The sequence below is a fragment of the Rhincodon typus genome, chromosome 3 (genome assembly GCF_021869965.1).
Source record: "Rhincodon typus isolate 14 chromosome 3, sRhiTyp1.1, whole genome shotgun sequence".
Taxonomy (NCBI): domain Eukaryota; kingdom Metazoa; phylum Chordata; class Chondrichthyes; order Orectolobiformes; family Rhincodontidae; genus Rhincodon; species Rhincodon typus.
The window spans coordinates 81,927,078-81,951,155 of NC_063334.1; the positions used below are offsets into that span (position 1 = coordinate 81,927,078).

Sequence of the window (24,078 nt, forward strand, 5' to 3'; positions counted from 1 at the left end):
GTCTGCACCTTGCTCCTAACTGTTCAAAATCTCTCATTGTAACGTCCTTTCCAGTTCTATCTATGTCATTAGATCCTATGTGGACAACAACGACTGGATCTCTCCTCTCCTGCTCCAAGTTCCTCTCCAGTCCCAACTGCAAGGAGATGTCCTTAAACCAGCTAACACAGCCTTCAGGACTCACGCTCATGGGATTTGATTGTCAAAACGTACACAAACATACAAGTAAGAAAAAAATAAAGGAAAAGGAGGAAAGGAGTTATAATTAAGAATAACTTGTAGACATGGACACTAATTCATATGATTTTTGTCTGAGTCCATAAAATCTGTGTCCAGTGAAGCGTATTTTTTATAGCTACTCATATTTAGGAGGGTGCAGTTGCCTGAAGTTTTAGACTTTGGTTTGAAGTTGAAGATGATGAAATACAATATTAGTCACAGACTTAGCCAATTTTTCTGATAAAAGAAAACTGTCTTCCAGAGATCAGGCTTCACAGTGGTCAGTTTTAATGAACAGTCATACTGGACTCAAAACATTAACTCTATTTCTCACTCCAGACTTGCTGATTTTCTCCAGCATTCTGAGCTTGTTTTAAAGAGGTTGAGACAAGAGGCAGGCATAGCTCAACTTGGCCTATGGCTGTGATGTTAGCACACCTTAGACTTTTAGCAGACTATTGTTTTTAGTAGCTAGCTCCTTACTACAGTGAGGCAATGGTGTCCATAAACTGCAGTCAACATTTCCTGAAGCCGGGGAGCAGTTTTAGTCACTTTGGGAGGTAAATGGGAGTATTAGCACTTCCTCAAATATGACGAGGTTACACTTCTATGCCCATGAACAAAGCCTGTGTTCAGTGCATAAGCATTAGCCATTATCACCACTTCAGTTGAAATGAGCTTCAATAGTTGCCCTTTATTCTCAGTTTCTGCTGCCATTACACAGAATATCATTTCATCGACTGGAATGTAAGGGTGTCCCAGATGGAACTTTCTAGACATCATCGTCAAATTTTGCATGGATTTTTGCATGCATTCAGCATGGAATCCATGATACAGCACGGAAACAGACACTTTAGTCCAACTCGTCCATGCCAACCAAATTGCAGATGCTGGAATCCAGGGTAGACAAACAGGAGCTGGAAGAACACAGCAAGCCAGGCAGCATCTGGAGGAAAGCAATCAATGTCTCAGGTATTACCTTTCTTCAGGACTGGATGTGGGGGTAGGGGGAGCTGCAGATAGAGTGGGCGGGGGGGGTAGCGGAATGGTGGTGAAAGGTGGATACCATGCAGGTTCCCATGGCCACCCCCTTAGTATAAGGCCATGGGAACCCGCACGCGCCCAAGCTATGCCTGCCTCTTCGTAGGCTACGTGCAACAGTCCCTCTTCCGCAGCTACACTGGCACTATCCCCCATCTCTTCCTCCGCTACATTGATGACTATATAGGCACCGCCTTGTGCTCCTAAGAGGGGCTTGAACAGTTCATCAACTTTACTAACACCTTCTGCCCCAACCTCAAGTTCACCTGGACCATCTCTGATACCTCTCTCTTCTTCCTGGACCTCTCTGTCACCATTTCTGGTGACCACCTCAAAACTGATATCTATTTCAAGCCCACCAATTCCCGCAGCTACCTAGACTACACCTCCTCTCACCCACCTTCCTGCAAGAATGCATATCTCCTACTCCCAATTCCTCCACCCCCACCGCATCTGCTCCCAAGATGAGGCGTTCCACTCCCGAAAATCCCAAATGTCCTCGTATTTCAAGGACAGCAACATCCCCCCCTTCAGCGGTCGAAAACGCTCTCAACCACATCTCTTGCGTTTCCCGCACCTTTACCGTCACACCCCCTCCCTGCAACAAAAACAAAGATAGAATCCCCCTTGTCTTTACGTATCACCCCACTAGCCTGCAGATTCAACACATCATTCTCCACCACTTCCGCCACCTGCAATCGGACCCCACTACAAAGGATATATTTCCCTCCCCACCCCTATCTGCCTTCAGGAGGGACCTCTCTCTCCGCGACTCTCTCATCAGCTCCACGTTCCCCACTAGCCCCACCACACCCAGCACCTCTCCCTGCAACCGTAAGACGTGCTACACCTGTCCCCTCGCCTCCATCCCAGGACCCAACAAATCCTTCCACATCAGACAAACGTTCACCTGCGCATCCGTTGATGTGGTCTATTGCATCTGCTGCTGCCAACATGGCCTACTCTACATCAGTGAGACCAAGCGGAGGCTCGGAGACGGCTTTGAGAGCACCTGCGCTCTGTTCGTGACAAACGACAATACCTTCCAGTTCTGTCCCTGTCCCACTCCCACTCCCACACGTCCATCCTGGGTGTCCTCCAGTGTCACAATGACACCATCCGGAAACTAGAGGAACAGCACCTCATATTCCGCCTTGGGAGCCTACAACCCAATGGTCTCAATGTGGACTTTATTCGTTTCAAAATCTACCCACCCCCGGCCTCATCCCATGACCAACCCTCCCTCTCATCCCCGTCTCCTTGACCCGTCCGTCTTCTCTCCCACCTATCCGCTCCTCCCACCTCACTGACCAATCTCCACCACTGCCTACCTGCACTCACCTATCACCATCCCACCTACCTTCCCCAGCCCCACCCCTCATCTCTCTATTTATTTCAGCGCCCCCTTCCCCCTCCCCCATTTCGGAAGAAGGGTACCAACCCGAAATTTTAGCTTTCCTGTTCCTCTGATGCTGCCTGGCCGGCTGTGTTTCTCCAGCTCCACACTGTGTTACCCCTATCTTTATGTTTGGAGGTGAAGGCTGGTTTAGAGCTGTATAGCAGGGAATGGAGGAGGTGCAGTGGAGGGCTGTCTGGATATCAGAGGGGGGAAAAGAACGATGTTTGAAAAAGGAGGACATCCATGATGCTTGGGAGTGGAATGTCTCCTAGTCATGGCAGATGCAACACAGACGGAGGAATTGGGAAAACAGGATGAAGTTTTTGCTGGGTACAGGGTGGTAGAAGGTAGCTATGGGGGTCTGTGGGTTTATAGTAAACATTGGTCTGTAAACTGTTGCCAGAAATGAAAACGGAGAAGTCAAGGAAGGGGAGGGAGGTGTCTGAGACAGACCAAGTGAATTTGTGGGCAAGGTGGAAGTTGTTAGCGAGGTCAATGAACTGCTCCAGTTCAGCCCAGGTGCAGGATGCAGCACCGATTCAGTCATTGATGTAATGGCAGGAGCTGGGGAACAGTACCGGTGTATATACTGACATAACCGACAAAGAGGGAGGCATAGCTGGGGACCATGTGAGTGCCCGTGGCAACCCGCTGGATTTGGAGAAAGTGTAAAGAATTGAAGAAAAAGTTATTGAGGATGCGGATTACTTCAGAGAGGCAGAGGAGACTATTGGACTATTGGTGGTGAGGCGAGGGGGAACTGGATGGGTCTGTTGGAGAGGAAAAAAACTGAGGGCTTGTAGTTCTGCATTTGGCCCTTATCCCTTTAAACCTTTCCTATTCCTGTACCTATCCAAATGCCTCTTAAATGTAACTACTTGCTCTGGTAGAATATTCTGCATATGAACTACCCTCTGTCTGAAACTGCTCCCCGGGTCCCTGTTAAATCTTTCTCCTCTCACGTCAAAAATACATCCTCTAGTTTTGAACTCGTTAGCGAAGTCGATGAATTGCTCCAGTTCAGTCCAGATGCAGGATGCAGCTCCGATGCACGACATGTGCTACAAGTCTTCTCAAAAAACTTTAAACTGCTCACAATATTCCAAATGCTGTTACAGCACAACCTCAGCTGTACACCCTACTCTTGTATTCTAGTTCTTTCGAAATAAATGCCAACATTCCATTTTCTTTCCTAACTGCCAACTGCCTGCATGTTAACTTTAAGAAAATCCTGAACTAGGACTGCTAACTCCCTTAATCTTTCAGATTTTCAAAGTCTTTCCCCATGTAGTAAATGGTCTATGCCTCTATTCTTCCCACCAAAGTGCATAACCTCACACTTTCCCATATTGTACTTCATCAGCCATTTCGTTGCCCATTCTCCTGGTCTGTCCATGTCCTTTTGCAGCCTCTCTACTTCCTCAACACTGCCTGTCCCTCCACCTATCTTTCTGTTATTTGCAAACTTAGCAACAGTGCCCTCAGTTCCTTTGTCTAGATTGTTAATGTATAACATGCATAGTTAAGGTTCCAACACTGACCCCTGCAGAACTCATTAGTCACTGCCAGCCATTCTGATAAAGACCCTTAGCCCTACCATCTGACTTCTGCCAGTCAGCCAATCCTGTATCCATGCTTGCCCCTAACACCACAAGCTCTTATTTACTAGTGTCCAGTGTGGCATCTTGTCAAAGGCCTTCTGGAAATTCAAATATATCACTGGTTCACCTTTGTCTAACTTGATCGTTACCTCCTCAAAGAATTCTAACAGATTCGTCGGGCAAGAACCTCTCCTTGACTATTTTGCCAATCACTTCCAAGTACTCCACAATCTCATTCTTGGTAATGGACTCTAGAATCTTACCAAAATTAGGTCAGGCTAACCAGCCTATAATTTTCGGTCTTCTGCCTTCCTTCCTTCTTAAATAGGAGTGTTACATTGGCCATCTTGCATTCCTCTTGGACCTCTCTAACTCCAATGATTCCTGAAAGATCACCACTAATTCCTCCACAATACCCTCGGCTATCTTGTTCAGAACCCTGGGGTGTAGTCTATCCACTTGGGGTGATTTATCCATCTTCAGACCTTTCAGCCTCCCCAGTACCTTCTCTTACACTCATCTCTGCTCCCTTACTCTCTCTTGATATGCTACTAGTATTTCTACTGTGAAGACTGATGCAAAGTACCTATTCAGTTGCTCTGCCATTTTTTTGTTCCCATTACTACTTCTCCGGCCTCATTTTCCAGTGGTTCAATGTCCACTTTTACCTCTCTCTTACCTTATATGTGTCTTTAAAAAAAACTTGTAATCTTCTTTTGACAAAATGTAAGGTTTAGGAAACTGAAATTAAACAATGCCCTTGAGGAAGACAAAGGAAACAGAAAAGAACTTGGACAAGAAATTCGGAGGGCTAGAAAGGGCCACATAATGTAGGGTTTAGGAGAATCCCAAGGCATTTTATCCATATATTAGGAGCAAGAGGGTAACGAAGGAAAGGGCAGATCCACTCAAGGACAAAGGAGTGCATATGCATGGAGCAAGAGAAAGTGGGTGAGGTCCTTAATGAGTACTTTGCATCAGTATTCTCCAAGGACAAGGACAAGGATGATGGTAAGATTAGGGAAGGGTATGTTGACATTCTGGGGCATGTCAATGTTAAGGAGGAGGTGTTGTTTGATGTCTTGAAAAACATTCAGTTTGCTAGGTCCCCAGGGCCTGGTGGAATCTGTCCCAGGATACCGAAGGAGGCAAGGGGGCAGGTTGTTGAAGCCTTGTAAGAGGTTTTCTCCAGCCACAGGCAAAGTCCCAAAAGAGTGGAGAATAACCAATGTTATTCCGTTGTTTAAAAACAGCAACAGAGATAATCCAGGAAATTATAGACTGGTGAGCCTTACATCAGCGGTAGAAAAAGTATTGAAGAAGACTCTTAGGGACAGTATTTATTTGCATTTGGGAAAAAAAATGGTATATTAGGGATGGTCAGCATGGCTTTATGCGGGGGAGGTTTGTCTCACAAAATTGTTTGAGTTTTTTGAGAAAGTAATGAAGACGGTTGGTGAAGATAGAGCAGTGGATGTTGTCTACATGAACGGGTCCAGATGATTAAGTCACATGGGTTCCATGGTAAGTTGGCAAATTGGATACAAAATTGGCTTGGTCATAGGGGACTGAAGATAGATGTGAAGGGGTGTTTTTCTGATTGGAGGTCTGCGACCAGTGGTGTTCTGCAAGGATCAGTGTTGGGACCTCAGTTTGTAAGTTATATAAATGGTTAGATGAAAACGTAGGTGGTCTGATGAGTAAGTTTGCAAATGACATGAAAATTGGTGCAGTTGTGGATAGTGAGGAAGGTTGTCAAAGGATACAGCAGAATATAGAGCAGTGGGAAGGTTGGGCAGTGAAATATCAGATGGAGTTTAATGTGGACAAGTGTGGTGATGCATTTTGGGAGGTCAAATGGAAGAGGAAAGTATACAGTAAATGACAAGACCCTGAGGAACACTGATATACAGAGGGATTTTGTTACCAGGTCATTGCTCCCTGAACGTGAAAACACAAGCGAATAAGGTGTAAATAAAGAAGGCACCTTCCGGTCGCCAAGCATTTTAACTCTCCCTCCCACTCCTTTGATGACATGTCCATTCTGGGCACTGGAGGAGGCCACAATGATGCCACACTCAAACTGAAGGAGCAACATCTCATATTCTGCCTTGGGAGCCTACAGCCCGATGGCCTGAACAAAGAAATCACCAATTTTAAAATCTCCCCACCTCCAGCCTCATCCCACATCCAAACCTCCCTCTCATCCCCACCTCCTTGACCTGACACAACCTGCCCATCTTTTCCCCCACCTATCTGCCCCACCCTTCCCACTGACCAATTCCCACCACCTCCTATCTGCATCCACCTATCACCATCCTACCTATCTTTCCCCAGCCCCACCCATCCTCCCTCTATTTATTTCTGAGCTCCCCACCTTCTCCCCAGTTCTGAAGAAGGATCCCAATCCGAAACGTCAACTTTCCTGCTCCTCTGATGCTGTCTGGCCTGCTGTGTTCCTCCAGCTCCACACTGTGTTATCTCTGACTCCACCGTCTGCAGTTCTTGCTATCTCTGAGGCATTTAGCGTGCTTGGCTTCATTGGTTGAGCATAAAAATTGGCAAGTCATGTTGCAGCTATTTAAACTTCAAGTTAGGCCACATTTGGAGTACTGTGTGTAGTTCTGGTTGCGCCACTATCGAAAGGATATATAGTCATTGGAGAGGGTGTAAAAGAGGTTTACCAGGACGTTGCCTGAATTGGAGTGCATTGGCTATATAAGGAGAGGTTGAACAAACTTGGACTGCTTTTGCTAGAATGGTGGAGGCTGGGGTGGAAGGGGTGACCTGATAGAAGTATATAAAATTATGAGAGGCATAGATAGGGTGGATAGTCAATATCTCCTTCCTAGGGTGGAAATCTCAAATACCAGGGGGCATTGGTTTAATGTGAGGGGGAAAAGTTTAAGGGAGATGCAAGGAAAGCTTTTTCACATGTAGGGTTGTAGGTGCCTGGAAAAATGCTGCCAGCGGTTGGTGGTAGAACAGATATGTTAGCAAATGGTTATGAGGCATTTAGATAGACACACGAACAGGCAGGGAACAGACAAATATGGACCACGTGCCGTTCAGAGTGGCACAGTCAGCACAGACATGGTGGGCCAAAGGGCTTGTTCCTGTGCTGTACTGTTCTATGTTCTTTCAAAATACTAGCTAGCTTACCATACATTTTAGATTCCCCCTCTCTAATTGCTTTTTCAGCTGTCCTCTGCTAGTTTTTAAAGGCTTGCTACTAATCTTCACGACATTGTATGCTTTTTCTTTTATATTGTCCCTGACTTGTCTTGTTGGCCATAGCTGCCTTGTCCTCCCCTTAGTATGTTTCTTCTTCCTTGAGAAGGATTTCTGTTGGACCTCCTGAATTACCCCCAGAAACTCCACCGTCTTCCTGCTAGGCTCCCATTTCAATCAACTCTGGCCAGCTCCTCCCTCATGTCTTTGCTCAATTATAATACCTTTAGGTGTGATTCCAGCTTCTCCCTTTGAAACTGCAGGGTGAATTCTATCATAATGTTGTCACTGCGCCCAGGGGTTCTTTCATCTTAAGCTCCCTAATCAAGTCTACTTCATTACAAATCACCAAATCCAGATTGGACTGTTTCCTCGGGGTTCTACCACAAGCTGCTTCAACAAAAAACCTCAGACATTCCACAAATTCCTCTTCTTCAGATCTACTGGCAATCTGATCTTCCCAGTTCACCTCCATATTGAAGGCTTCCATAATTATTGTGATAATACCTATTTTACATGCGCTTTCTAACTCCTCATTCATTTTCTGCCCCATATCCTGATTACTGCTATGGGCCTGTACGTAACTCCCATCAGGGTCTTTTCTCTTTTGCAGTTCTTCAACTTTATCCACACAGATACTACACCTTCTGACCCTATAATCGCTTCTTGCTATCGATTTATTTTCATTTCTTAGCAACACTGGCCCTCTGCCCATTTGCCTGTCCTTTTGATAGGACACCTTTCCTTGGATATTTAGTTCCCGGCCCTGATCTCCTTGCAGCCACGTCTCTATGATGCCGACAACGTAATACCAGCCAATTTCAACCTTCGCGACAAACTCATTTACATTGTTTTGTATACTGCGTGCATTTAAGTCCAACACCCTTAATCCTGCATTGACCATACCCTTCTCATAGCTGTCCCCTAATCTGCTGTGTCGGAAGTTAGATTCCTGATCTTTTTCCTACTCCCTGTACTGTTACTTATTACAGAAACTTTAATAACTTCTCCTGAGCACACCCTTTTCTTCCATTACCCATGGGTGCTTGTGTTCTAACAAGCAAGCTCCTAAAATAGAAAGCCTCGGACAGCATATAATCATTCAAGATACCTCAGCTGAACAAGTGCAGGACAGACCAAAAATTAGATGAATTTTAGGCCACAAAAGCTGCAACAAGAGAAAAGTAGTAATTTAATGCTGGCACACAAAATTGAGACACATTTGTAAATTACTTACGAAAATTGCTTAATTAAAAACATGACAACTGATAAATTAACCTGTAGTATGAAATATACATGTGGTCAAACAGCATTCACGCTTACAAAAACTATTGCAACAGAGACTTCCTGTCAAATACATCATCACTTTTGAAACAAGCAGGCATTTGTTTTATACTATTTCTGGTATTAGTATTACACGAACATCAATGGAAATATTGACCATTCAACAGTAAACTTGAATACTGTGTCAGCCCCTCCTTGCCTTTTGTTTTACTGGACAATAATAAATGGGTTGAAAATCCACAAAGCCTCTAGCATATCACACCATAACTTTGACAAACACATAAGGCTGATACATAAATATGCCAAGTCTGGCTTTACAATGAAAATCCTGAAAAGACCATTTGTGAATCTAGCCTCAGTCCACCCCAAGCAAAGTCATCAGCATAGGTAGAACAGGTTTAGGACCAGATGCTTTCTATGCGTTAAAAAATTTCACCTCAGAAGAATATAACATTAGCAGAGGCATACTTAATAAGACCACTGAAGTGCAAAAGGAAATGTGCATATAATTTGTTTCAACGAGTGGCAGTGAAAGAAAGAAGTTGCACCAACCCTCCTGAAACCACCTACTTGCATCATAAACTGTAAGGTTACCACTGCAGATGACTATTACACAAGAGTAGGGGCCAGCCATATCCATCAAATGCTTTGCATGCAATCACTGTCTAGATCTTCATTGCAACTACCAATGTTACAGTTTTGTATCACAGCAGTACTGCCTCTCACTTATCTGTGAAGATTCACACTCGAAACGTGAAAGTAGCTACAACACTCAGCACTCAGGCACCTCACTGATATTTCTTCACAAGGGAACAAGCAAGATCAGCTGTGGCTGCTGAGGTGGTATCAAGATGCAGCAGTACAAAAAGATAGGCAGAAGACGCTGCCCAAGTTCTGCTCTCTGCACAATCGTACTCCAATCTGTCTCCATATGAAGTTTTATTCAATTTCACCTGCTTTCTTTGTTCCCAGCACACTTAATCTTACTATTGTGTTCTTGACCCTAAACATGGAGTTCCTATCCTTCCCTGTCCCATGGGCCCTTGTTGTTTTGTCTCCCCTCAGAAATTCTTTCAGTACTACTGACAACCATGCCCTTTTTATTTCCACTGTTCCTTTCCACTCATTCACCTTCAGCTGAACCATTTTTGCTAAAACCCACTTGCTTGCCATGGTTATGTTTGCTCACATTAGCCAATGTGGGTGCCTAACTTGGGGAATCTTTTAACCATGTCAAGGCTTCAACCGTTACCTTGTAAGAATTCGCACAAAGAAGTGGCTTAGTTGTGCAGAAGCCAAGTTGAAGAAATCTGTGATAACACAGTGTGGAGCTGGATGAACACAGGAGGCCAGGCAGCATCAGAGGAGTAGGAAAGTTGATGTTTCAGGTCAGGACCCTTCTTCAGAAATGGGGGAGGGGGAAGGGAGCTCAGAAATAAATAGAGAAAGGAGGGGTGGGGCTGGGGAAGGTAGGTGGGATGGTGATAGGTGAGAGCAGGTAGGGAGTAGTGAGGATTGGTCAGTGAGATGAGAGGAGCGGATAGAAGAGAGAAGATGGACAGCGGAGAAAAGATGGGCAGGTTGTGTCAGGTCAAGGAGGTGGGGATGAGAGGGAGGGCTGATCATGGGAATGATACTAGGGGTGGGGAGATTTTGAAACTGGTAAAGTCCACATTTAGCCCATTGGGCTGTAGTCTCTCAAGGCGGAATATGAGGTGCTGCTCCTCCAACAGGTTAGTGGGGTGATATGTGAGGACAAGGGGAATTCTGTCTTTGTTTTTGTTGGGGGGAGGGGTAAGAGAGATATGTCCTCACATATCACCCCACTAACCTCCATATCCAATGTATCATTCTCCGCCACTTCCGCCACCTACAATCCGACCCCACCGGCAAAGTGATATTTCCCTCCTCACCCCATCTGCCTTTCATAGACACCGCTCTCTCCGCGACTCCCTTGTCCGCTCCACACTCCCCACTAGCCCCACCACCCCCAACACCTTTCCCTGCAACCGCAGGAAGCGCTACACACCTGCCCCTACACCTCCCCACTCACCTCCACTCAAGGCACCAAACAAACCTTTCACATCAGACAGAGGTTCACCTGCACATCTGTCAACTTGACCTATTGCATCCGCTGCTCTCAATGTGGCCTCCTCTACATCAGTGAGACCAAGCTGAGGCTCAGAGGCCGCTTTGTAGAGCACCTGTGCTCTGTTCGCGACAAACGCCAACACCTTCTGGTCGCGAACCATTTCAACTCCCCCTCCCACTCTCTGGGTGACATGTCCATCCTGGGCCTCCTCCAGTGCCACAATGATGCCACCCGGAAACTGGAGGAGCAGCACCTCATATTCTGCCTAGGGAGCCTACAGCCCAATGGCCTAAATATGAGCACACCTAATTTCTGAGCTCCTTTCCCCCTCCCCCATTTCTGAAGAAGGGTCACGACCCGAAACATCAACTTTCCTGCTCCTCTAATGGTGCCTGGCCTGCTGCGTTCCTCCAGCTCCACACTGTGTTATCTCTGACTCCAGCATCGGCAGTTCTTACTATGTCTCTTGAAGAAATCTGTACTCTCCCTAGCTTAGAAAACAAAAAGTCTACTCGACCAGGTACACTCCTCATTTACACTATTGGGTTTATGAACACACATTTTTGCCTAAACAGATTACACCCTGAATATTACTCTAGCGGGCTGGGGTTCACTGAATATTCATGCCATGCTAATGAATGAAATAAAGGTTCCTGACTATCAAGGTTGTGAAGGCTGACCTGCATAAAAGGTTCTGAGAACTTAATTCCAAACTTTAACTCAACGTTGGGAAACTGGCTTTTTGCTTTCCCCAGTTCATATCCCCCACCTAGCCACTATTCTAAAAGCTTAGGCAAGACTGCAAGATTCTGCCTTTAGTTTGCAATGCTGCATTAAGTTCAGATTAGACAGGAAATTCTTCTAAAACTTTCATTTTTAAGAAATATACCTGCTCGAGAAGGACAACAGATTGGAGAGTTGCTGTAGGCATTGAGAAAAACAGCACCACTGTCTTTCATGAAATTTATGCTGGGAAGTTTAATTGTCTGGTTCTGTGGGCCGAATGTCAATCTTCCATCCTAGAAGAAAAAGATAAATGCATCAGGTTGGTAGAATTTTTATAAAATTTCTAGTCTTCTTACAAGAAAATTTTGAATGGGATTCAAAAATATTATCTGTTTTGAGAATTAAATCTTGCAATAACACCCAATTTTTAAGGCTTAAGTGCATTATTTTTCTAATGATGATCAAATAAACAGCCAGTTAATTTATGTTTGTTAATGATGGCAGAGTGAAGAATATTGGTCAGGACATGAGGTGCACTACATATTCTCCAAATGATACAACAGGTCCTTTATAGCCTGTTCGGGTAATAGCTGGGACTTCATTTAACATATAACTCAAATATTCCACGTTCTACTAGTTTGAATCTGTGTCCCTGTATCTTGCAATGTAATATAAATTAGAATTGTGGATTCACAGTTTTCCATTCCATTCATACATATTGCAACAAAGAACAATTCTAAAGTGCTTCCTTTCTAGCCCAGAAGTCTCTAAGACTCTAAATTAGAGGCAATTCCAACTTTGAAAACTACAGATCAGCCTCATAATTCTGGGATCATTTCTGAGCAGTTGGAACCTGTACAAGTTGGACAGGTAATACTTAACGGAATGGAACTGATATCCCTAACAGAGAGATTTGCTAGCGCTGTTGAAATGGGTTTAAATTAGCTTGTCAGGAGTTGGAAAATTGAGGCATAACTTGAAATGGAAAGATGTAACATTGGTAATAGCAAGTGGAACTAAGAAATCGCAAAGGGTAGCTGACATTGCTTGGAGTTATTTATGAGCCACCAAACAGTGGTGGTAGAATGAGGAGTTGAAGGAAATCAGCATCAGTAAGAAGATTCTGGTGGGGAAATTATGGTTGAAAATTGACCAGTCCCCTGGACCTGATAATCTACATGCTAGAGTGTTGAAAGAGGCAATTTAGAGGTAGTCAATGCATTGGTGATTACCTTCCAAAATTCTATAGATTCTGGATGATTTCTACAGATTGGAAAGTAGTAAATGACACCCCACTATTTAAGGAGGAAGTTCTGAGGAAACGTTAACTCCAATTTCTCTCCACAGATGCTGCCAGACCTGCTGAGCTTTTTCAGCAATTTCTGTTTGTGTAAGTTGAATATGTGTTTGATTAAGTTGTAAGGAGACTTCAGGAGGATTTGGACAAGTTTAGGGAATAGGCAAGAACATAGCGGATGGAACATAAATGTGGCAAAATGTGAGGGAGAAACAGATATACAGAGCATTTCTTAAAAGGTAACAGGTAGGAAAGTGAAGATGCACAAAGGGAATTAGGCGCCCTCATTGATAAATCACTGAAGGCTAATATGCAGCTGCAGCAAGCTATTAGGAAAACTAACAGAGTGTTAGCTCTAATTGCAAGAGGACTTCAGGACAGGAGTAGTGAAGTATTGCTTCAATTGTATAGGAGGTTGGTTAAACTGCACCTGGAAGATTGTGTGCATGTTTGGCCTCAATAAAAGAAACAAACAGCCCTCTTGTGGTACAGTGGTAGTATCCCTACCTTTGAGCCAGGAGACCTGGGTTCAACTCTGAACAGGCGGACTCAGACAAAAGCCACTAAACTGCTGCAAATGTGCACTTGTGTAGAGGTTGTGTAATGATTGACCCCTATCCATCACCGCAATCAGGCAAACAACTTAATTGATAGGGACCTTATTTTAATATATTTGCATATCTAGATTTTCTCTTGTTAGTTATGATCATTACCTGGTACCTGTGGCACAAATGACATTTTCCACTTAGCCCATTTCTGAATGTTGTCAAGTTCAGCTGCATTTGGGAAGAATGGTTCCATTTTGAAGGAGTAGCAATTAAGCATTCAATCATCAAGCATAACCACTTTCAATATTGGAGGGTCGTGGACAAAGTGGGTGAAGATGTTTTGAACCTAGCACAGTATCTTGATGAATCCTTACACTAACGTCCTAAGGCTGAAGTAATTAGCCTCCAACAACGACACTTTGGTACTGATGCTGGAATGGCATAAGGCCCCTAGTCTTTGCATTATCCAGTATCTTCAGCTGTTTCTTGATATCGCACGGAAGTAATCAAATTGTTTGAAGACAGGCATCTCTGATGCTGGGAACCTCAGGACAAGCCAACATGGATCATCCACTCAGCACTTCTGAAAGAAAATTGCTGCAAATGTTTAAACATTGCCAGCAGCATCTATATCCTGTTATTTGATAAAGAAAGAGAGCACTCAAGTGGTCACTTTGTCAAGGAAGTTGATTAGCTAGGATTTCCCTTCTGTAAACCCAACCTTACTTGCACTTCAATACAGGAAATGATACTGCCATTTTCTCTGAATAATCTGCTTGGAAGTTGAAGAAAATACTGAAAAGCAATTTTGACTTTAGCAATTGTTAAAATGGGTGAAATTGATTCAGCCTCATTACTCACCTCTTTCAAAATTGAGAGAGATGTAACTAGTAGGTTGTTTGTTGACTGTCAGTACTTTTCACAGTATAGATCCCTTATTATATAGCCCATTATTCTTTTCCATAGTCTCTGGGATAAATAAAATAAAACACCTGGCTCCAAAGATTTAAGTTATAATAAAAAAAATGAATAATTCACTGATGGATTAAGGGTAAAGCACGTCCGCCCCCTCTCCGTCTCTCGTTATAAATATAAATAATCCCATTATCACTATGTCTATGTGGAGTCTGCATGGGTTTCCTCCCGCTGCACCGTTTCCTTTCACAATCCAAAGATGTGCAGTTAGGTGGATTGGCCAAGCTAAATTGCTCCATAGTGATTTGGGATGTGTAGCCTAGCGGGATTAGCCATGATAAATGTGGAATTATGGGGATAAGGGGGGGATGCTCTTCAGAGGGTTGGTGCACACTCAATGCGTCGAATAGCTTCTTTCTGCACGGTAGGGATTCTAATCCAATACTTAAAATGTGTTCACACTCCTGAACACTGAGATTATTCACAGGAAATAAACTGATAAACAAACCTCAAATCTGCGCCTTTCATTTAATCTACAGTAGCAGTAGGTCACAAGTATGAACTCACTGTCCTCCACTATTCACCCCCGATTCCAGTCAAAACTTCCCCTTACCAATGAGTCACAAGTGACTAACACCATGTTAGCCGCCGCTTGCTGCTCCCGTCTGTCAATCCCGGAGTCACTCCAGCTGCTGTCCGCTCTGTGAAATGTGAACATAATCAAGACCCAAATCGCGGTGGTTACAACGGAACGGTTTAAACCGAGTGAACGTTCCATAGCAGACACAAATCCGCAAAGGGAAAAGGAAGCAGATCCCTCGTGTCAAACTACAACTCCCATCCCTCCCTGCGGCAAGTTGCACTCCTGACCACGTGATCCTCCGACAACAATTATAGCTTTAAAAAATAATAAAAAGAGAAGAAAATATTCGGAATACGATTACGATCAATGGCATAATATCGTATGTTTATATTAAAAGATTTGACTAGATGGGGTTTAATTTGACTCCTTTCCGATAGGTCGGGTGCCGCAGTGGATGCTGGGATTGACCTGTGCTTGAAATCACTGGACCCAGACTGAGAAGGTCTTGGACGCAGCCGATCGGTAAATGTCTCAGATTTATGTGGTTTATCTTCAGGAACCGGTTTCGGTAGATATCCGTTTACAGTCAATAATTACGTTGGCTGTTGTTGAAGTCTAGCTGTCAGTGAGTGGGGCCACTAACAGTTTGGAACTGTGGCCGTTTATTGTTTCAGCTTTTGGAGGAGTTGGGATCGTTCTTCTCAACTAAAGAAAGTTGAATTTAAAAATTAGGTGTTCAGTGTTATGGTGGTGTTGATGGAGTAAAAGGAGAGAAATTTTCCTCTGTTTGGAAGATTAGTAATCAGCGGGCACAAAGTGAAACTAATTGGCAGAGTGACAGGTAGGAATGATGATATTTCTTTATGCACTGAGTTATGACGACCAGGTATGCACTACCTGAAAGGGTGATGCAAACAAATTTAGTGCTGATTTTCAAAAGGGAACTGAGTCAGTGCTAGTAGAGGAAAAAAAGTGCAGGTTTAGATATTTTCTAATCAAACAAAGAACTGTGGATGCTGGTGATCTAAAACCAAAATAGAAATTACTGTTGAAAGTAAGCAGATCAGAAGCATCTGTGAAGAAACAGTGTTAATGTTTCCAGCCCAGATACTTCAAATTCACCAGACTTGAAGCATTAACTCTGCTTTTTTCCCACATATGCTGCTAGACCTGCTGAGCTTCACCAGCAATTTGGTTTGTTTCGTATTTTCCTAATCACCCTGTTCAGAGACATTATTACAGACCTTTGGAACAGATGGGATTTGAGCCCAGGCTTCTTGGTTCAGGCTGTCACTGTGCCAGAAGAGCACCTTGAAATGCAAGGATATGCATTCAAGTTGGGATTAATTTGACAGCTCTTTCAAAAAGCTTCCACAGACATGATGGGCTGAATCTGTGTTATGATTATATGATTTGGTGGCATAAGTCCTTGGTAGAATATATGTAGTATGAAGTATGATAGGTACTTTAACTGATCTGTAAAGATGACAGGGCTGCCAGTTGAGGGATGCGTGGAGGCTTGGGGCAGCTGCTGCAAAGGTGCAGTGGAGCACTGTCTATGGTTTTTCAGCTATTGTACACTGAGGCACAAGTAACTTATGGAACCACGATGGGCTTGCACTGTATGCATAAAGGAAATGTCACTTGCATGGAAATTCAATTGAGGCATCAGAAACTGCAACTTGCTCAACATAATAATGTATTTTAATTTCCATACTGTCCTGTTTGAAACATTTTAGAATTTCCTTTTAGTATTTTATGAAAAAATATATACTTACGTTAAAAAAAAGACTTTTTTCTGTACCATTGAAGGCTCTAACAAGGCATAGGTGACTAAAGTAAGTGGAAATGAAGTCTAATTTATTTTCCAGTACCATTAACATTGTTTGTAAATGAATCTGTCATGGAACTTTAAAGGCCTTAGAACTTGAATTACAATTATATAGTTTTTATATGGTGTAAATTTGGGATGTTTCAACAAAACCTAAGGTTAGTTGGCCAAACTTTCCTTTTTCCAAAGCAGTCTTGCTGAAATTTATCAGGCTATTTTTATACAGTTTTTTTTTTTATTTAAGCATTGTTAGATTTGCGATTGCTGAAGTAGGTGAGTGAGTCTTACGGCCAGGTTTGTCTCTGTGTGTGTAAGTCTTCCTGTTTCAGGTAAGCTATGATCTCATTAAATGGCAGAACAAGCTGGAGGGGCTGAGTGGCATAATTCTGTTTCTTGTTCGTTTAAGACAGAATCACAAAGACTTAATTGAACATCAAATCCCAATTGTATCACAGATCTTTCACACCTTAACCAGTGTACCCCAAGAACCAGACTACACAGATTTAAGGTGATTAATAAAGGCAACCTTCTTTTTCACAAAATGGTTATGATCCAAATTGTGTTGCCTTAAGGGTTGTGGAGGAAGATTTAATCTTGTTTTCAAAGGAAGTTGCGTAAGCTCCTGAAGGGAAAATCTTCTGCAAAGACATAAACTGAAGACGAAGAGGACAAATGGCTGTGCTCTTGCAGAGAACCAGCATGTGTTTGATGGGTTGTATGACAACCTGTTGTGTTGTAACCATTCTATGATTCTAAGAATTGGGAGTTGATTCACATCGATCACCTTATTCTTAGTTTACATTTTTTGTAGTTGGATATGTATTTGCTGTTGTAGAATAAATATCCATTTATTTTAAGGATGTCTTTTTAAATCCCAGAGTATATAAACATGAGGTTTGTCCATTTCAAATTGGTTGTTAGGGTTTGGTTTTGTGCTGTTCCCAAGTGAGATTTAAAGTTATTTTTTAATAGGTGTTATTTCCTACCTGCTTCTATTCTTTGAACAGTGACTTGTCAACTTACATATCTTGAGAGAAGAGCTACCTCTTTTGTTGCCTTGATATACTGAGACATGAAAGCAATCAATGCCCTTTCAGTATTGCACTGATATATTGAGTTTAGAATCCTTCCCAATTTGACATTTCAGTTTGTAACGCCCCTCACTATAAGTTACTTGCGCACGATCTCCAAATAACCGGGTCATTAAAGTTTGCCTCCAAAATTGAACTGTATTTCCTGTTACAGCATAATATATCAAAGGTTTTATAATTCTTATCTCCTATTTTAAAGGAAAATGTCCAATAAAGAAGTGAAGGCCACCTTGAAAAATGCAAGGGAAGCTATAAGAAATAAGGAATTTAAAGAGGCGTTGAAACACTGCAAGGTACGGTAAAACAAACGTTTTTGAATGGAAAGGTTAATTTCTAGTTTAATATTAATGTTTAACATTTTAGTATTAAAAATTTCATAAGTATTTAAATTGGTAAGCATGGTGTCAGACAGTTGATCTCAATGCCTGCCTGTGTTCCCTTGCTGTGCGCCACTCTGACAGTTGATCTCACCATCCACTCACATTCCCTTGCCATGTGCATGTTGATCATCATGTCACTGCATGTATTCCACTTCTGGATGCCACATGGCTAGAGAAAAGTGCATGCTGTTAATAAGCTCTGCCAGCTTGATGCAGCTTGTTTCCATTTGGTCCAGATCGACTATCATTGCAGGATAAAGTAAGTTTGGTGGTGGCAATGCAAACAAATAAATAGGAAATGTATTAGCATTGATGTGGAGCCAGTTTTAGAAATATACAAGCCTGTTCAACCAGTCATGTCCATATGGTCTCTGCAGGAGCAGCTCAGCTAAGCCCACTCCTCTTGGCTGTTCTCTGTCTGTCTGCAGTTTTCCTTCCTCAACTGTTATGTAATAGGTCCATGCAGGTGAAGAAAATGATGGGGAACGATGCCGTGCCTCACATGAAATATGCAAGCTGACTGGAGCCCCTGACCTCCTGCGCCCCCATACTTGAAAGCAACCTGTGACATTCTGGATGTTAGAGGTGTGGGTCCTGAGGCCTATCTTCAGGGTGACCGGTGCCAGTGACTTTTCAGCATGTGCTTGAGAAAAGCATTTTAATCAAGAAACTTGTTTCCATTGCACATAATTGTGCACCAGCCTTGCTTGGCACAGATGTGGGCTTTGTTGCATTTTGCAGAAGTGATCCTGATTTTCCCTCTTTTGTTAATTATCACTGTACAAATCCACAAACAAACATTAGTGAATAAAGTTACGGACTTTCCTCATGAAAGTTGTTGTTAAGATTGTAAACTCAATTCGAGTAGCAACCCTTCAGCACCACTTGTTTAATTCCACACTGGTCACCCTCAGTGCTGCCTACGGTAAAGTAATCTTCCATGCTGATGTGAGGTGTTGAAGTCGAGGGAGGGTCCTACAAAGTGTTTTACATCTGATGTTTGAAAATTGTCACCTTTTTTAACCCAACAAATGAAGTGTACAGTGAGCTGTTAGAAAATCTGTATTTGCTGGACTTGAGTTTTGTTGGTTCCCCTGGCTAGAGAATCCAAAAGCTGGGGGTCATAGTCTCAGGGGAAAGAATCTGCCTTTTAGGACTAAGATAAGGAGAAATGTATTACTCATTGTGCACATTGAATCAGATCTGAGTATATTCAAACCTAAGATAAATTGGCTTTGGGCATTCAGTGCAAGCATAAGACTGTAAATTTGGAGCAGAATTAGGCCACTTGATCCACTGCATCTGCTCCACCATTCTTTCATGTCTGCTGTGTCTCTCAGTGACATTTTTCTGCCTTTTGTCAATAACCCTTTATCCTTTCGCTAACCAAGAACCTATTCTATCGTTTTCTTAAATATGCTCAATGGCTTAGCCTCCACCAACTTCTGCTGCAATGAGTTCCACAGATTCAGTATCCTCTGGCTGGTGAATCCACTTCATCTCAGTTCTAAAGGGTTGTACCTTCATTCTGAGGCTGTGACCTCGGCTCCTAGTTTTCCTACTTGTGAAAACGTCTTCTCCACATCCACTCTACCCAGGCGTCTCAGTATTCTGTAAACTTCAATCAGATCCTCTCTCATCCTTCTAAACTCCAAGTTAAAACAAGTCTTCAATCGCTCCTCGTATAGTGAGCCCTTCATCCCCGGATCATTCTTGTAAGCCACCTGTGGATTCCTTCCTTAGATAAGGGGCCCACAATATTTCAAATGTGGTCTGATCAGAGCCTTATACAGCCCCAGCAGTAGACCTCTGCTCTTGTCCTCCATCCCTCTTAAAATGAATGCTAGCACTGCATTTGACTTCCCAATAGCCAGCTGAAACTGTTAATCTTAGGAGTTTTAGTTCAGGATTCTCTTCGGTCCTTTTGTGCTTCAGATTACAAAGCTTTTCCCCAAGTAGAAAATAGTCTCTGCCTCTATTCATCCTACCAAAGTGCATAACCTCACACTTTTCGCACATTGTATTCCATCTGCCACTTCTTTGCTCATTCCCCTAGCCTGTCCAAGTCCTTCAGCAGCCTCCCTGCTTCCTTAACACTACTTGTCCCTCCAAACTTTCGTTGTTGCTAAGTTTGCAGATGACACTATGCCCTCATTTCCTTCATCCAAATTGTTAATGTATACCATGAATAGTATGGTATAGTATAGTATAATAATAGAATGGTTCCAACATTGACACTTGTGGAACTTCACTAGTCACTGGCTACCATACTGAGAAAGACTTTCTACCTTCTGCCAATTAGTCAATCCTCTATACATACCAGTGCCTTGCCCCTGACACTGTGGGCTTTAATCTTGTTTCGCAGCCTCCTGTGTAGCATCTTGTCAAAGGCCTTTTAAAAACCCAAATAGATCACATCCAGTTGGTCTCCTTTGCATAGCCTGCTCATTACCTTCTCAAAGAATTCTACAGATTTGTTAGGCATAGCCTCCCCTTGATGAAACTGTGCTAACTCCACCCTGTTTTACCGTGCACTTCCAAGTACCCTGCAATCTCATTCGTAATAATGAACTCTAAAATCTTACCAATGACTGATGTCAGGTGGACTGGTCTATAGATTCCTGTCTTTTGCCTGCTCCCCTTCGTAAACAGGGTGTTTATATTAACCATTTTCCAGTCCTCTAGGACCCTCCCTAACTTAAGTAATTCATGAAAGATCATCACTAATACCTCCACAATCTCCCCAGTCATCATCTTCTGAACTCTGAGGTGTAGTCCATCAGACGTTTCGGCTTCCCCAGCATCTTCTCCTTAATGATAGCCAATACACTCATCTTTACCCCCGACTCTCTCGAAGTTCTGACATCCCCCCTGATTCCAGTGATTGCTGAAAGATCACCACCAATGTCTCTACAATCTCCTTAGCTATCACCCACTGGTTTTTAAAGGCTTCTTAATCCTCTGGCTTCTGTCTAATCTTACCACATTGTATACTTTTGCTTTTGTGCTGTCCCTGACTTCCCTTCTTGGTTGTGGTAGTCTCCCTCCCCCTTGGTATGTTTCTTCTTCCTTGGAATGAATTTCTGCTGTGCCCCCTGAATTACCATCAGAATTTCCTACCTTTACAAGGTTCTCTTTCCAATCAACCCTAGCCAGATCCTCCCTCATGTCTTTATGGTTACTTTTACTCGATTGTAATCCATTTCATCTGACTTCAGCTTCTTGATGTCAAACTGCAGGGTGAATTCTATCATATAATGGGGTGCATTCACCTTAGGTTCTGTAATCAATCTGCCTCATTACACATCACCAAATCCAAGATTGCCTTTTCCTCATGGGGACTACTAAAAGCAGCTGCTGCAAAAAACTAACTCATACAGTTCTTTTCCTCAGGATCTGCTACCTGATTTTCCAAATCCACCTGCATATTAAAGTCCCGCATGATTATTGTAATAGTGCCTTTCTTGCATGCCTTTTCTATCTCCTGATTTATTTTCTTCTTTGCATCATGACTACTGCTGGGAGGCCTGTATATAACTCCCATCAGGTTCCTTATTTTCTTTGCGTTCGCAACTCTAGCCAAACAGATTCTACACTTTCATTGCTTCTTGCTGTAGATTTAAGTTCAGTTCTTACTAACAAAGCAACCCTGCCCCCATTGCCCATCTGCCTGTCCTTTCGATAAGAGGCATAACCTTGAATATTTGGAGCTAGTAGGAACTGCCGATGCTGGAGAATCTAAGATAACAAGGTGTAGAGCTGGATGAACACAGCAGGCCAGGCAGCATCAGAGGAGCAGGAAAGCTGACGTTTCTGGTCTGGACCCTTCTTCAGAAAGGAAGAAGGGTCCAGACCTGAAATGTCAGCTTTCCTGCTCCTCTGATGTTGCCTATCCTTGAATATTTAGTTCCTAGCCTTGATTCCCTGCAGCTATTTCTGTGATGCCCACCACATCATACCTGTCAATTTCAATCTGTGCTACAAGCTCATTTAGCTTATTTTTGTACTGTGCTCATTTAAGTTACAACACTCTAAGTCCTGCTTTGACCACCTCTGCTTCCCTGATATATCGCAGTGTTTAAAGCTCAGTCTCCAGCACATCAAATCTGAGCCAGAATCCACCAGATGTGGTCACTATGAACCACAATGGTGCCCACTAGCTCTCACGTCATGCAGGTACAACACATCGCCTGGCCCTGCATCTCAATTTTATTTACTCAGTTCTTAATTTGATTGTTAAAATTTACCTTTGGATTTTTAGTTTGTATCCTGTAAATATGTCACTTATTTACCTTCAATCTGAAAATAATCTATAATAGATAGTCAAATGAACCCCTGGTCCTGAACTTCAATTTATCCTATGACAAAAAAACTTACAAACTCTGAGCCGAAATAGCACCTCTTGCCCTCTGCATTAAATTCCCGTACTGCCTCCACATTCCCTGAACTATAAACTCACTTGGGCGCTGTGTCTTAGTCCGGATGTGATCTCCTTCCTGACCATGCATAAGAAGGTAGGGAGAGGGCATGGAGCTGAAATGGGTTAGCCATGATCTTATTGAATGGTGAAGCAGCCTTGAAGGGTAGTATGGCCTCCTCCTTCAGTTCATAGGAAACATTTTTATAATTTCTACTCTACTGAAACAGAGGCCTACATTGTCTCAACCTTTTAATTATTTGTTCACTAATATTTAGCTTCTAAGTAATCTGTGGACTTGAACATGCCCGTCTCTTTACCAATCTTACCCAGCCTTTGATCATTAAGAAAATAGACAGACTGAGAATAAGAATCTTGAATATACTTAGTGACCTTCCCTCCATCGCCTTTTGTGCTATTGAATTCTGCATGTCTGACCACTCTGAGTGAAGAAATGTTTCATCGCTCCAGTCCTAATTGCCTGTACTGTATCCTAAGACCATATCCTCTGGTTCTGGATTCCCCAGTCAGGGGACACATCCTTCTTGTACCCAGTCTGTCCTTCCTTATTAGAATTTTATGTTTCAATCACATACCCTTTCATTCTCCTAAACTCTGGTGAATCCAGGCCGAGTCGAGCCCAACTTCTCAGTCAACAGTTCTGACATCCTCCGTGTAAGCCTAGCGACCTTTTGCTGTGTGCCTTAATGGCAAATGCATCCTCTTTTAGAGCAAATCTGTACACCATATTCCAGGTGTGGTTTCATCAAGTTCCTGTATAACTTCAGTAAGTCAGTCCTACTTCTGAACACTCATTGTCTTGCAATCAAGGCCAATATGCCATTTGTCTTCCTAATTGCTGGTTACACCTGCCTGTCTATTTTCATTGACTAGTGTACAAGGACATTTAGATTCACAAATTTCAATATATCATCACTTGAATAATACTCTGCCTTTTTGTTTTCCATACCAAAGTGTATAACTTCACATTTATAGTGCATCATTGTACTGTAAATGCAGTGTGTTTACCTGCACTCTCAATGAGGTCACATTGAAACCTCCTTTCATCCTCCTCACACTTCACAATCCCACTTAGATTAGTGTCATCAGCAAACTTGGAAATATTATATTTGGTTCCCTTATCCAAGACATTCATGTGCATTTTGCGAATATCTGGGTATTCAGGCTTTGGCGCTCAGTCTAAGAAAATAACATAACAAGTAGAGGCAGGAAAGATCACTCAGTATTATCATGACTAATCTTCAGGCTCAATTCTCTCTTTTCCTGCACTCTTCTCAAATCCTGTCATTCCTTGAAAGATTAAAAATATGTATTTCTCGACCTTAAATATACTCAATAATGGATCCAAAACCACTAGGGTAAAGAATTCCAAAGATTCCTAACCATTTGATTGAAGAAACTT

The 24,078-nt window shown here is 42.8% G+C and overlaps 2 protein-coding genes across 3 annotated transcripts in view; one reads left to right on the plus strand and one right to left on the minus strand.

The window, feature by feature from the left end:
* Nucleotides 1–15,203, minus strand: part of arsk (arylsulfatase family, member K) — a 49,083-nt gene extending 33,880 nt beyond the window's left edge. Inside the window, exons 1-2 of one of the 2 annotated variants that reach the window (XM_020512837.2) lie at nucleotides 14,967–15,203; nucleotides 11,757–11,886 (exon numbers count right to left, since the gene is read on the minus strand). In XM_020512837.2, coding sequence (XP_020368426.1) covers nucleotides 11,757–11,886; nucleotides 14,967–15,131 — 295 coding nt within the window. In that variant the 5' untranslated portion in view covers nucleotides 15,132–15,203. Of the gene's footprint in view, nucleotides 1–11,756; nucleotides 11,887–13,603; nucleotides 13,854–14,966 lie in introns of those variants that run through there. The other variant, XM_048595156.1, reaches the window with a different exon arrangement.
* Nucleotides 15,204–15,385: 182 nt separating this feature from the next.
* LOC125481813 (tetratricopeptide repeat protein 37-like) overlaps nucleotides 15,386–24,078 on the plus strand; it is a 190,069-nt gene continuing 181,376 nt past the window's right edge. Inside the window, exons 1-2 of the mRNA XM_048593731.1 lie at nucleotides 15,386–15,458; nucleotides 18,058–18,151. Of these exons, the coding sequence (XP_048449688.1) occupies nucleotides 18,062–18,151 (90 nt within the window). The 5' untranslated portion in view covers nucleotides 15,386–15,458; nucleotides 18,058–18,061. The remainder of the gene's footprint in view (nucleotides 15,459–18,057; nucleotides 18,152–24,078) is intronic.